The following is a 14,351-nucleotide window of genomic DNA, read 5'->3' on the forward strand; positions in this document are numbered from 1 at the left end:
TATTTATTTATTTATTCAAGCACTGGGTATAGTCAGTAGCACGGGAGGGTGAGAGAATTCACCAGAGCCAGAGCGGGGAGCAGAGCAGGCAGAAGGACCGAAGTACACTGCTGAGGGGAGCAGCGGGCGGCAGGAGAGGTCTGCGCGCCATGTGGGACCCTCCTCCGGTGGCCGGGGAGCAGCCGGGGATCGAACCGGCGCTGCAGAGGCTGCGGGCAGCTTCGCAACCCAGCGCTCAACAAAGTTTTAAATGAGTCCTACCTGATCCAAGCATCAGGAATCTCAAAATGGCGCTCTGAGAGCTGGCCGCCAGCCAGGAGCCGTGAAGCCAGGAGGCGAGTGACAGCGAGCCCCGCCAAGGCCCACGTGTTTGGTTTTTATATCCAACCTGGCTGTCTAACTCCACCCTCAGGTCCCAGCCACCCTCCCTTTGGTGGTGATGGGATTTGTCTTTCCCAAGGTCTTGATGGCTTTAGTCTGGAGTGGGGGTGGGGTCCACAAAGCCTGTGTGGGATTAACTCAGGACATCATTTCCCCCTAACAATTAGAGACAGAAAACCCCTCATGAAAGGAGAATGAGGGAGAGGTGGCTTAACAACTTGCCTGAGTAAAGGACTGATTATACAGCTGCGAAAAAGTTGTGCTCCTTTAGGTGGCCTTATTAGGAATACAGTGACTAGGAAAAAAAGCTAACAATCCCCCTCTGCTCTGTGCATGGGCGAGGTGGGAGGGGAGGGGTGCCAGCAGGTCTAATGGGAGGGCCAGAGTATCAGATGTCAGTTAAAGCAAGTAAGAGAGTGTCTAGAGATGGAGTAGGCCAAATATGATTCCTCCAACTCACCCACGCTGAGACACTATTGTGATCCATCATTAATGAGATGCAAATAGTTCAGAATAGAGGAGAGAGATCGAGAAATGGGAAAAGCAAAGAGAAAGAACAGAGAAGTAGGCAGAGGCAGGTTACGAAAAGTCTTGTGCTCAAGGTTAATGGCCTTTATCTTTAGAATGATGGTAAGCTCTTAGGGACTTTAAGCAGGGCAGCCACAGAACCTGATGTACAGTTTAGAAACATCCCTCTGGCAGATGGTAAGGAGAACGGGTTGGGAGCCAAGAAACTGGAGACTTAGGCTAACAGAAGTGGTCAAGTTTGAGAACAATTTAGGAAGTAGAATTCACATCTGGTGAATTGGATGGATGTGTGGGGTGCAGGAGGGAAGGATATAGGCTGATGCCCAGGTTTTGTTAGGGGGAAAAGGATGTCCTAAATCTAATCCCACACAGGCTTTGTGGACTCCACCCCCACCCCAGGCCAAAGCCAAAGACACTGGAACTCCAAATCCCATCACCACCAAGGGGAAGGTGGCTGGGACCTGAGGGTGGGGTTAAGCAGCCAGGTTGATATAAAGCCAGACATGTGGGCTTGGGGGGGGGGGTCCCCCATTTTGGCTCTCCGCCAGCTAGCAGAGTCTGGCCAGAGCTGAGAGTGACTTTGGGTTTCCAGGTCGGCGGATCGGGTAGGACGCATTAAAGACTTTATTTCCCTATTTTCTCCCTGAGTTGTGCATTTCCTCATTTCCCCTTCCTTTGTGAATAAACTTTTTATTAACCTTTTGTGTGTGCCTGTAGTGGAGTATTAATAAGTCCCTTTTAAGTGCGTGGGTGAGGACCCACAGCCAGGCAACCCGTTCAGTATTGGGGCTGCTCTATAACAGCTTCTACCTGGACAGCTGCACAGGGGATGGAGAGCAGTGCCTGTCCCTGAGGCCAGGGACACAGGAGTGGACATTTTGGCATTGGTGTGTAGGTTTGGGATGAATTTAGTATTAGTAGGATATATGGGTGTGTAGTTAAGAAGATAGAAGTGAGATAGAGAAATAAGCAAGACTTGAGAAGAGAGATCACAAAAGAAAACAGTATAAACATTAAGAAAGCCAGTAGGTTGAGCACAGACAAATGTTGGGACCACCAACATTTAAGAGGCTGGCAGAAAAGGAAGAATCCTCAGAGCATACTGAGTGTAAACAGATGAAGGAGAAGAAAATAACACAGCACTTGTCTGGAGCCTTGTGACTTTCAAAGGACAATGATTTCAATTGATATTCTTTTGTAAGTAGAAGTATATGTATTCTCCCCGCCTTACAGGGAAGAAATGGGAAGTGTAGAATGGGGGAGACTAACCTAGTTCTATGTAGCCAGGCTTTCCAAGGAAAACAAGTATATGGATAAACAAAACGTAAAAAGGGAAAAAAGATCCCTCCCTTAAAAACATGCTAGAGATGTGGAGACAGTAAGGGAGCAGCATGACACAATCTAAAAACCAGGAGACAGAAGCTGAGCACAAGAAGCTACTTTTGCCTTGAGGGTGTTCGTTGATCTTGTCAAGACAGAAGATGGGGCATCAAATCAGAGAGCCCTGACATAAAATTCCCTAAAGAGATACACCCTTAGCCAGAGTGAACCAGAGCTAAGCCCATTCCCCTCACTACACAGCCAGGGGAAAGCAGAGAAGGTGGGGGGTGGGAGAGGACAGACTAGTCCTCTTGCCAACAATAGCCTAAGTCTGTACCATCAGAGGAAATATCTAGCTAGTTTAGTTTTAAAATGGTTCTGTACTGAGGTGCCCCATGGCACCTGGCCAAAATAAATGGAAAGGTTTATGGTACTGCAGACTAAATAATGTGGACCAGCTCTCCCCTGAGTATAAACTAGAAAATCAGACAAAATATATATATTAAAAGCAATCTTCTTCAAGGCATCTGGGAACTAACAAGCTGTGAACAATTTAAGAGCCATGATTTAGGAGGAGGAGGAAACCCAAAACGGTTCATGTAACGTCTGCTGAGACAGAAAGGCTAAGGAGCTGAGCAGAATTCCTGACACCCTTGCTAGACTAGGGACCAAAACTTAGAGTCCAGGGTGTGCCACAGAAAGGGAATCCTGCTAAACTGCCCATGCTTTAAGTTAGAGTATTGAAGGATTTAAATTCCAGATGTCTGACCTGAGTGCTGCCCTTGCAGAGACTAAAGACAAGTTGCAAATATCTTTAATTTTTATAAGTGAAGTAGGATGATTCAGAATTATTAGTGGTAGACATAGCCGAAAAACTCTAACATGGTGAGGAGAAAAATAGCATTTGAGTTACCCAAAAGAGAGTCATCACTTTTCATTCACTTTCCTGGTTATTTACACCATATTGAAACCAATTAATAACAGTGTGGTTCCTCAAGCCACAGCAGTCACATTTCAAGTGCTCAATAGGACTAGTGGTGAACATACTGGACAATGCAGATATAGAACATTTCCAACATCATGGAAAATTCTCCCAAAGAGTGCTGGGCGAGGCCTTTCAAGGATTACTAGACACTACGTGCAAGTTGGTGCTAATGTCTAGAGATATGACAAGCACAGTGGCCCATGATTCAGTGATGATGAATAAAATGATGGGAATGGGCTTAGTTCTGGTTCATTTTAACTAAGGGGATTAAGATGATCAGATGGAAGAGTGAAAATTTAGCCTGTGAATGGACCCCAGGGAGGCCATAAACCTTACTTTGCAGTTATCGCCCCAGTTTATAGATGCACAATTAGAATAAACAGACTGGAAACTGATAGAATAACCACAATTTGTTTACTAACCAACACAGTGAAGGCTGTTACAGTGGGAAGGATCAATTTGAAATGCCAAGTATTTTGCTTTCAGCACAAAACTAATTCTGCACCCCTAGGTAACTGTGGAGATCACGGCCGTCACTGAAGACTAGGAGGGTGGTGGGAGAGGCCTATTACATCACCGTTTAGCTTGTTTATTGGACTTGTGCACAAGACAGTTCTTGAAGAATGACTGTCAAGTATTATAAGCCCAATAATTTCAGCTGCTATTTCATATATGGCTTCTTTTCAATGTAGCAAATCAACAGTACCTGGCACTTGTGATACAGCCAAGGACCTGGCAAATGTTTCCTTCTCTTTATTAATTAACAAAGACCACCATATGCAGTCTGCTTTCACCTGACAGGCCCAACAGTGCGCCTCTGTCCTCTCAGGGATTTATCAACTCCACTAGTCCAATCATAATCCATTACTTGGGGATCTTGACTATGATGGGATCCCACAGAACATTATATTGATTAGACCTGAAGGATAGGAAGATGCAGACACCCTAGATGACTCAGTAAGTCAGACATGTGTGCCAAAGGATGACAGTAAACACCAAAATTTAAAGGACTTCCACCCTGACAAACTTCCTCGATACTCAGGTATCTGGAGTATGTTGGGGTACATCTCCAACGTGAAAAAACATAATCCTTCACTTTGTACCTCTCATTACTGAGAAGGTGGCACAAAGCTTTGTTGGCCTTTTTGGATTTTGGAGGCTTCACATAAAACATATTTGCTGTTCTGACCCACTTACTGAGTGTCTCACAAGCTTGTGAGTTTTGAGTGGGGTGCAGAGCAAGATGAGATTCTGTGAAGGTCCAGGCTGCAGTGCACCCTATTCTTTGGACATCGTGGCATCAGCCAATGGCGCTGGGCTTTATTGCTTGGAAGAGCTGTGCTGTCTATGTAGGGTTACCATACATCCTAGTTTTAAGAACAGTCTGAGTCTTCACAAAGTAACTAATAGTATCCCTTTCCTTCTCAAATAGGTCCTGGTTTGGATGACAAATTACATGGTTACTCTAAATAGAACCTTTTGTAGACACCAAATGCAGAATCATTTTTGAGCAACAGTGTATCTTATTCTACAGATAATCACTTCCTTTTGAAAACCAGTTTCTGGTTTACTGCTGCATGTTGGTAGAGGCTGAACACCTGTCCATGGCACTTGAGCTGCTCCTCATTATTAAATGTGCAGCAAAACTCCTTCATCAAGTGAAGGCAATATTTGAGATCGGGCTCAAGCAAGTTTAGAATAGTTGCAGGAATTAATATGGTAAAGCGTCCTATGATAACTGCTTCTGCTGCACAACTACCTTTCCACTAAACCACAGCTAATGTCCTATACACAACGGACATAGGGGACAAACCTCCACTTGCATTTACAAATGATTGGGCATGATACGTTGACCCTAACAAAAACAGGGATGGCTGTGAAGGACAGTGAAAGAGAATTCCTCCCAGTAGGTAAAGCATAAAGCAATATATCTGACTGTCCTTTCTTCTTGGTTGGGAGATAGCCAGAGGAATAGGTCTCTGCTGAGGCATGCGTAGTGGCTAATGGTCTAGTTGAATAGTCAAAGCTTGGGGAAAAATAATGTAAAATTGCTGACAGGAAGCTAAATCTAGACAGATGCGACCCAATTCGTGAATAATTTAATAAAGCCAATTTGCTCTATAAAAAAATTGCTGATCGGGAAGCTGGAAGGGAAATTATGTGACTGGACCTCTCAGAATGTACAGAAAGTGGGAGGACTATTTGTGTTCCAGATGAATGCTTCCCAAAGACTAGCCACTGTAGATGAGAGGCTCAGTGATCAGGTAGACAAGATGACCCATTCCACGGATGTCATCTGGCCTCTTTCCCTGGATACTCTGGTACTTGCAAAATGACCTTGGCAGCAGAGATGAAGGCTACACAGTTCCCCTCAGCAAAGCAGATCTGGTAACCACCCCAGCCGCGTACCCATCCTGCCAACGGCAGAAGCCAATGCTGAGTCCCTAACATGGCACCATTTCTGGGAGGATTAGCCAGTCATCTAACAGCAGGATGATGACAGTGGACACCTTTCTTCATAAAAGTGTGATTTTCCCTTATTGGGATAAATATGAATTTTGGACATAGATTTGCATTCTCTGGCCCCAGTGTTCTGGTACCATTACCATCTGTGGGCTTATAGAATGTATTATGTATTATCCTGGCACCTCATATTGTTTCAACCATGGAACATACTTCATGTCAAAGTGGTGAAATAATGGGCTCATGGACATGGAATTCACTTTTTTACCATGTACAGAAATAAGTAGCTGGCCTAACAGAATGGTAAAATTGGATTTCGACGACTTATTTGTTACACTCACTAAGAGACCACTTGGGGTGCTGACTTACAGGACAGGGTACCACATAAACTGGCAACTAATACTGATGCTGTTTTTCTTATAACCAGGGCATACAGGTTCGGAACAAATGAATGGAAATGAGGGCAGCTCCTCTTACAATCATACCTAACCACCTGCTTGCAGCCCTTTGCAGCTTCTCATTCTCACAACTTTGAGCTCTTCTGAGTTAGAGGTTTTAAGTCTTTTTTTTTTTAAGATTTATTTATTTATTTTATACAAGAACTGGGGTACAGGACAGATGTGCGCGAGGGTGAGAGGATTCACCAGAGACCAAGCGGGGAACAGAACAGGCAGACTGACTGAAACACACTGCTGAGGGGAGCAGTGGGCGAGACAGGAGAGGTCTGCTGTGCCATGTAGGACCCTCGCAGGCCGAGATTGAATCGGGGCGCTGCAGAGGCTGCGGGAAGCTTCATAGAGCTGCGCTCAACCGCCTGAGCCACCAGGGGAGGCCCAGAGGTTTTAATTCTTAAGGAGGAATACTTTTATAGGGGACACAAAATAGTTCCACTTCACTGGAAGCTGAAATTACCACTGGCCACCTGAGTTCCTCATTCCATTGAAACAACAGGCAGGAAAAGAGGGATTTAAGATATTGGCTGGGCAACTGACAGTGATTATCAAAAGTAGATATGATTGCAGTTATACCTTGAGGGCAAAAGGATTATATGTGGAACCTAGGGAATCATCTGGTATTCCTCTTGGATGGGTCCTGTCCATTAGTCATAGTTAGTGGAATTTTTGCAAGATGAAGGAGCTCTGGAGAGGGACGGTAGTAACGGCTGCAAAGCTATGTGAACATACTTAGTGCTGCTGAGCCACACACCTAAAAATGGTTAAGACGGTAAATTTTATTTTATTTTTTTTTAAAGACTTATTTATTTATACAAGCACTGGGTATAGTCAGAAGCGCAGGAGGGTGAGAGAATTCACCAGAGCCAGAGTGGGGAACAGAACAGGCAGACAGAGGACACTGCTGAGGGGAGCAGTGGGCCTGGCAGTAGAGGTCTGCATGCCATGTGGGACCCTCGCCTGGCGGCCGGGGTTTGAACCGGCGCTGCAGAGGCTGCAGGCAGCTTCACAGCCCAGCGCTCAACCCCTGCGCCACCGGGGAGGCCCAAGACGGTAAATTTTATATTATATGTATTTTGCACTTCTTTTTAAAGTCAGAGAGTCTACAGCAACATAATTAAACCACTAAGGTCCCAGGCCGTTTAAGAATGAACATCTAGGGGGCCTCCCTGGTGGCGCAGCGGTTGAGCACTGTGTTGTGAAGCTGCCTGCAGCCTCTGCAGCGCTGGTTCGATCCCTGGCTGCCGGCGAGGGCCCCACATGGCGCGCAGACCTCTCCTGCCGCCTGATGCTCCCCTCAGCAGTGTACTTTGTCAGTCTGCCTGCTCTGCTCTCCCCTCTGGCTCTGGTGAATTCTTTCACCCTCTGGCGCTTCTGACTGTACCCAGTGCTTGTATATATAAATAAATAAATCTTTAAAAAAAAAAAAAAAGAATGAACGTCTAGAATACCACACCAGTAAAAGAGCCCAAGCAAGCAGCAGAGGCGCCGGATGAGGGAAGGCAAGCTGAGCACAGGCAGGCACTGGGAGGAGCACTCATAAACATGTGCTGTGGCACCCTCACCAGCTGAGGAGGCTGTGGCACATGTGTATATTTTCATGTACATTTTCTTCCTGGCTTGTTTGATGTATACATGTGGGGGCCAGGGGCTGTGAGACATGAGCGTACATGTGAATGACTAGTGGTGGGTGACTTTACAATTTAGTTTCTAGGTTATAAAATCCCCTGATCAGGTTGTGCCTACTTTAGAAAAGAATAATATCCAGAGAAGGATACCATGATCGATGGAGCTGAATCTCATCCCTTTATGTGTAAGAGGGTAAAAGTCTTCACATAAGAGGAAAGGTTCTTTCATGTGAGGTGGATATGTGTTGTGGTTGCTCTTGTTGAGTGGAAGTTAAACCTCGAGAGGAGAGTAGATAGTGGGTTTTCAGGGGTTGGAAGGTACTAGTTAGCTGCCTAAGTGCTCTGAACCTGCATTCCTTCCCTCTGCGCTGCTACGTAGTACAGGGGTGCTGGAGCTACCCCTTAAGCTGCACTTCTCACACTGCCTTTCCAACTGGCCCCCAGCTAGGAAATCCAAGAGAAGGGATTGGCAAGAGACTGGAAGGCCAGTATCTCTCGTGTTTAGTTTCCAACATTTCTGGTAGCAGCAACAATGCAGCAGTGACAGTGGCATCTGTGCCAACAGAAGTTCCAGCCTTGGTTTGAAACTGGAGACCCCCTTTTTGGGGCTCTGATGCTTGGCCCCAGATCACTTCATATGGGCAGTACAAGTGGCAGCACGTGGCCCCACTGAGGCTCAGGCTGCAGGCAGAGGCCAGAAGGCAGCAGTGGTTCCCCTACCATGCCACCCCAGAGCATGCAGCCCCTGTTCAGGGATACAGGGAGGAGCATGGGGTCCTACTGGGCCAGCTCCAGCACTGTGGCTCCTTCCAGCTGCGGGCAGTACAGAGGCCTTTGGTTTGGTGTCTGGGCATAGAATGGACTGATCAGGTGTGAACTATTAGCTGATTGGTAACTGGTTCAATCAGCTCTAGGATTAAAAATGGTCCAGTCAGATTGGTAGGTGGGGGGCTCTGAAAGAGGATATAGTCAGGAACCAACTTGGGGCTCTCGGACTCTCAGAAGCTCAGACTCTGACTCTTGAAAGGACACTGTTCCTGGCCTCTTAAGAAGCATTCAGCAGCTGACCTCCACGGAAGGAAAGAAGCCAAAAAGCTTCACAGGGGCCGGACTGGCCGCACCTGTGAGCATCTCTCGCGACGATGAGTTGGATCCTTGCCCGCTGCTTGCCGGCTACTGTGAGCTCCAGGCCCTCGTTGGTGGGACTGCACACGCTTGGATAAGCAGCCTTTTGTTTAGGACTTCTGGACACTGTGGACACTATCTGGGGTGAGAGAGCCGGCCACTTGGGCCTTTAAGACTCTTTGTTTTTCCTGTTTGTTAAGGAAATCCTGTTGTTGCTCCACCAACCTTAGTGGTCATGCAATTGTGCACGTCAATGAGAACCTGAGAACCCACCGAAAGCGGCCTGTTCTTCTACTGGGCACTGTCCTTTTGATGCTATAGCCCTGCTGGGGCCCTCCTAGAGCTCGCTGTCAGGTTAAGGCAGCACATTTGCAGCAGATCTAGGTTTATAGCAACGACCTCTCTAGAAGCCCAGAGGCAGCGACAGGCCTGTGAGTCCCGCTGCAGTAGTGCACTGGTGACTTCTGATCTCCGGGTATCTTCCGTTTTGCTCTTCCCATACCCCTTTCACATTTTGTTCTTCTAATCCTGCCATCCAGGTAACAACCCTCTGTTTATTACTGGTAATATTTAGGTGGGAAAAAGCACTCTGATTAAAGAGTCCTTATCTTTAGAGGTATGCACCGGATTATTTTCAGATGAAATATATGACTGTGGAGTTCATTTATAATTGGTACATCTGAAATTTTTCTTAGGTACAATCTAGAATGGTGGGAGTAAAGATGAAACAAGATTGGCCCTAACCTAGTAACTGTCAGGTGATAATCATTAGGTGACAGGTACATGCAAGTTCATCTCACCATTGAATTCATTTTACCATTGACTCTACTTTTATGTGTTTCTTTCCCCAGTACAGTATCAACTATTACTTCTCCCCACTGAAAGCAAGTAACTGCCTCAGTTTGTACTACCTTGAGTGGTTCCTGTATTCCTGACTAGACCCTGGCTGATGAGTGCCTTAAGCCTGAGATGAAGCCAACACTGAGAAAACAAAGATGTGTGCATGTGCTTCAGAAAGCAGGTGAGGGAGAAGAGACAGAAGCTACATGCATTCCCAAGAAATAGACTTGGAGGCACAGAGTCTTGACAAAATTCTGTGCACCTATATCCAGCCATAAATGAGTTCAGAAGATTTAGCTTAGGGGTTTTCAGATACATGAGGAATAATTTCCTTTTCGTTTAATTTAGTTTGAATTGGATTTCTGTAACTTGCAAGCAAAAGAACACTGATTAGTGAGATCCTTAATATAATGATCCCTACTGCTATTCCAGCCCCCTGGAGGAGCTGAGCAACCACCATCATCACTATAATCTCTATCACACCCGCCATCATCTCAATACATATTATCACCTGACTTTCACTATCACCATGTCTAAAGGCACTAACACTCACTGAATACCTACTTGTGCAAAGCTCTGGATCTCATCTTAGTGCTGTACATCAACAGGGAAAAAGACAGAGTCTCTGTCCTCATAGGGCTCATTCTCTATTTGGGAGACTACATATATCTCTCATCCATTTATCTATTAAAAGTATATACTCATATTCATGAGGCATACATCACAATAGAAAGTATAATAAGCTCTAAACTAAGTAGAGGAACACTAAATTCAACAGATATTTAGAGGAAGGAGAATGGCTAACACCTACAGAAAAGACTTCTGGTAGGAAAAAAAGGATCAGAGCTGACCTTTGGAGTATATATAGAATCTACCAAAGAAGAGAATGCAATGGTTTCAAGCATGGTCTCTGGAGTGAGACAGAATTGGTTCAATCCTGGCTCTACCACTTACTAGATTTATAACTCTAGGCAACCAATCTGTGCCTCCATGTTCCCATCTATAAAAGGTGGTAATAATAGGACACCTACTTCATGGGGTTGATGTGAGGATTAAATGAGTCACTTTATGTAATGGGCTGACAACAGTGTCTGGCATAATAAGCCCTATACATTATGCGGTCACTATTCTTAAGAGAGGAGAGGCAGTAGATTCTGGCCAAAAGGAAAGGTACAGAATGGGAATATGAAAAACTTAGTAAGAAGGTTTGTGAAGGGGAATGGTCTGGCAAGAGCAATAGCCACAATTCGGATGACCAACAGCCAATCAGAGGCATGGATTGCCAGGCACCTGGGTCTCCCTTCTGAGGCCTCCCCCATCCTTTGGGGACCTGCTCCCATGACTGTCTTTCCTGGGAGCTTTGGCAGGTGCTTTCTCTGTTTTCAGCACTCACAGTCTGTCTGACAGCATTTCCAAGCTGCTCTGGACTATGCCTTAGATACTTGTACCCAGACAAAGGCTTATGAGGGAATACAAGGGACAGACTCTGGGATGTCAAACTTACTGCTCTGTGACAGCCAAACTGGGGGGCAAGGAGGTGAGCCCATTGCCTGTAAGCAGCAGGACACGGAGGTGTGGCAAAATCCCCAGGTCACAGATGGCCTCTCCAGTCAGGCTGTTGAAGGAAAGGTCCAGGAACTATGGTGCAAAGATAAAAGATGGGAACAGAGGTACTGCGCGTGACAATGATGCTTGCGTACGCATGGAGCTAGCTGCTTTTGTTTTTTTTTAACCTTCTTGGGAGCCCCATCACCCACAGAGTGAAGCCCTCCTGACTCTCTGAGTTAACATTCAAGGCCTATTACAGTCGGTTCCCAGTCTATTTGCCCTTCTTTATTCCACTGCAAACTTCTGTGTATCTCGTGGCGCTGATCTAGTGGCTTCTCCCTGCTCCTTATCCGCCACACCCAGAGTTCTCTCCTTTCATTCAACCTGGAATGCCATCTCTCCAGTATCCAAACCCCAGCCCCAAAGGCCAGCTCAAAAGCTGCCTCCTTAGATTTCACATAAAGGGGTGCTCCCCCCTGATAGGGAAAAGAGAGAATCCTTCAAGGAGGAAGACTTGGAAAGCTGGCTTGGATAAGCCCATGTAAAGGTGGGAAAATATTTTCCCTTGTACCCACATGTGGGCAGTCCACAGAGCTATAGAGTCTAGCTCTTTAAGGTCTCTCATACTTGTTCAAGTCAATTCATTCTTCAAACAGCAGCCTAGACCTAATATCCATAGGAAAGGGTACAAACTCCTTAGCAAGACTTCCAATGCTCTCCATGGTCTCTCTTCTGCTACCTCTCCAATAACAGATGATATCACCTATTTTACCATATCTCAATCTTCATTCCTACCATACTGAGCTGTTTCATCAGTGTTCTTGCACAAGAGGTAGCAAACTAAGGCCTGCAAGCCAAATCAACCTGCTGTCTATTTAGTATGGCCTATGAACTGAAAATGATTTTCAGATCTTTGGATGGTTGAGAAAAAGTCAAAAGAATAACATGTGGAAAATTTGTGAAATTCAAATTTCAGCATCACAAAGTTTTATTGGGACACAACCATGCTCATCTGTCTATATATTATCTCAGGCTGCTTTCTTCTGACCACAGCAGAGTGGGCTAGTGATGACAGGAGGGTTAGTTATGTCCACATGCACTACAAGCACTAAAATATTTAATACCTGGTCCCTTTAGAAAAAGTTTACTGACCCTTGTTCAAACTGCTTTCACTATTTAGAGTGCAAATCTGCTTTCCATAGAATTAAGGGTAGCTCAAAGAAAAGAATAAACTTAGAACCCCAGATCACAGAATTTCAAAGTTGGCACAGAATGTACAGAGGGGGAAACTTAAGTTGTACAGAGGAGTATGCCAAAGTAGTGGGCAGAACCAATACTAAAGACAAGGCCTCCTGATGCTCAGAGAGGGCTCCAGGGCACCCTTTTCCAGATCTGTATGCAGAGAATCAAATCATGGCAGTTAAGTTTTTCTAAACTCCTGAAAAAGTCTACTCTGAGGCAGCCTTTCTGGAAAACAAGGACAGAAGGTTCTGAACTTGGCTACTGCATCTGCTGAGTCACATCAAGTTTTATTACACATCAAAATATTATTACTGTGAGCTGCAAATTCAGGATACTTGACAGGTTTATCTTTTTTCTTAGTGATCCCTTGCAAATCATAGAGAGATGCAAACAAAATGATGGGCCAGATTTCCTCTTGCATTTATATTCTGCATCTTGACTTTGGTCTGCTCTCTTATGTAAATAAATGCCTTTGGATGAGATTGGGTCTGCTGGGTAGTTTTTATCTCAGATGCTATCAAACTATGAAGTAGCACCTCCAAAAAGTTAATCATGATCAACCAGTACATCCAAGCTAGGCAGGGGAAGAGCCTAGAGTCAGGGCCCTTCCCCATGGTCACTGATACTTGATGTAGGGTCTTGAAAGGGGAGGGGTAAGGTAGACAAGGCACAATGCACGGCACACAGGAATCAATAATTGCTTTAAAAAAAATTGAGTAAGAAATTAAATAATAAGTGGAGTTCATTTCTCTGTAGGTCAGAGAAATCATTCCCCCTCTGCCTCTAGAGCATCTAGAACTGGTTTCCCACTGTTTATACAAAAATCTCACCAAAAAGTGGATTTTTTCCCCACATATGACAGTATTATATCAGTTGTAAGTTTCTCTCTCTTTTGTTGGCCTTTCAATAGCTTTGGTGCTCAGATGTGTCTGAGACCCCTCCTGTCCCAGATCATAGTAAACCCCTGCTATCTTTGATATGACTTGAAACCATGGAGAGCAAGTACTACCATACTCAGTATAGCATGCTTTAAGAAGGCAAGGACATACATTCTAGGATTGCTGTCCCAAGCAGTTAAAACTTTTAAATACTTTGGCATTTAAAGGTCATAAACTCTGAAAAGTTCATGCTTGTGGAAGGTCTCTCTCTCTCTCTCTCTGGCAAGACCAGGGAAAGTGAGGCTTTTGTGAAGAATGACTGACCCTAGATGTTTGCAGATTAAATAATTTAAGTTACCAACTCTTTGGTGTTAACCCCAAGGCTCAAGACATGCAGACATTTTGCTGGGGTTTAATTGTGAAACACTTCTCCCATTAGGCCAGTGTGTGGGGAAGAGCCCATTATGCAGGGAGTGAGCCTGACTAGAAGCCCAGACCTATACCTCACTCCAGTTCTCATCCCTCCTCTCTCACATATGCACTGACGTGTCTCTCAAGCTTTGTTCCTTTGTGAAAATGTGGCCCTCACTTATAATGTGGACCACAGAGAAACAAAACAAAGGGTCGAATAAAGCCAAACCAATTTAAAAACACAGAGGTGGAGTGGGGGAAGAGAATAACGCAGGGAGGGGGCACATGGACTGCGGTGGAGGACTCTGGGTGTTTTGGAGGTGGGTGTGGTACGCAAACAACACCTGGAGAGGGAGATCCTAAATCACACATGTTTTAAGCCAGTGTTAGTGACTTTAATAAAAAGAGAAAGAATAAGTGCCCCAAAGTTTCCATGAAAGTTGAAGAGGTGATTAACTTGAAGTATGAGGAGTTATTCATACAGGTGAACAGAAATGCCTACATATGGGGAATTTATTTAAGAGAAAGCTAAGAATAAAAAAACGAGATT

General features: G+C 45.1%; 1 protein-coding gene across 1 annotated transcript in view; it reads right to left on the bottom strand.

The window, feature by feature from the left end:
• The window catches only part of XRRA1 (X-ray radiation resistance associated 1), a gene marked incomplete at its 3' end in the record, with an annotated part of 47,693 nt that overhangs the window by 21,179 nt on the left and 12,163 nt on the right, over positions 1-14,351 (bottom strand). The window contains exon 6 of the mRNA XM_084249461.1: positions 11,227-11,360. Coding sequence (XP_084105587.1) covers positions 11,227-11,360 — 134 coding nt within the window. The remainder of the gene's footprint in view (positions 1-11,226; positions 11,361-14,351) is intronic.

This window comes from Talpa europaea, assembly GCF_964194135.1.
Source record: "Talpa europaea genome assembly, chromosome: 1".
Lineage (NCBI taxonomy): Eukaryota > Metazoa > Chordata > Mammalia > Eulipotyphla > Talpidae > Talpa > Talpa europaea.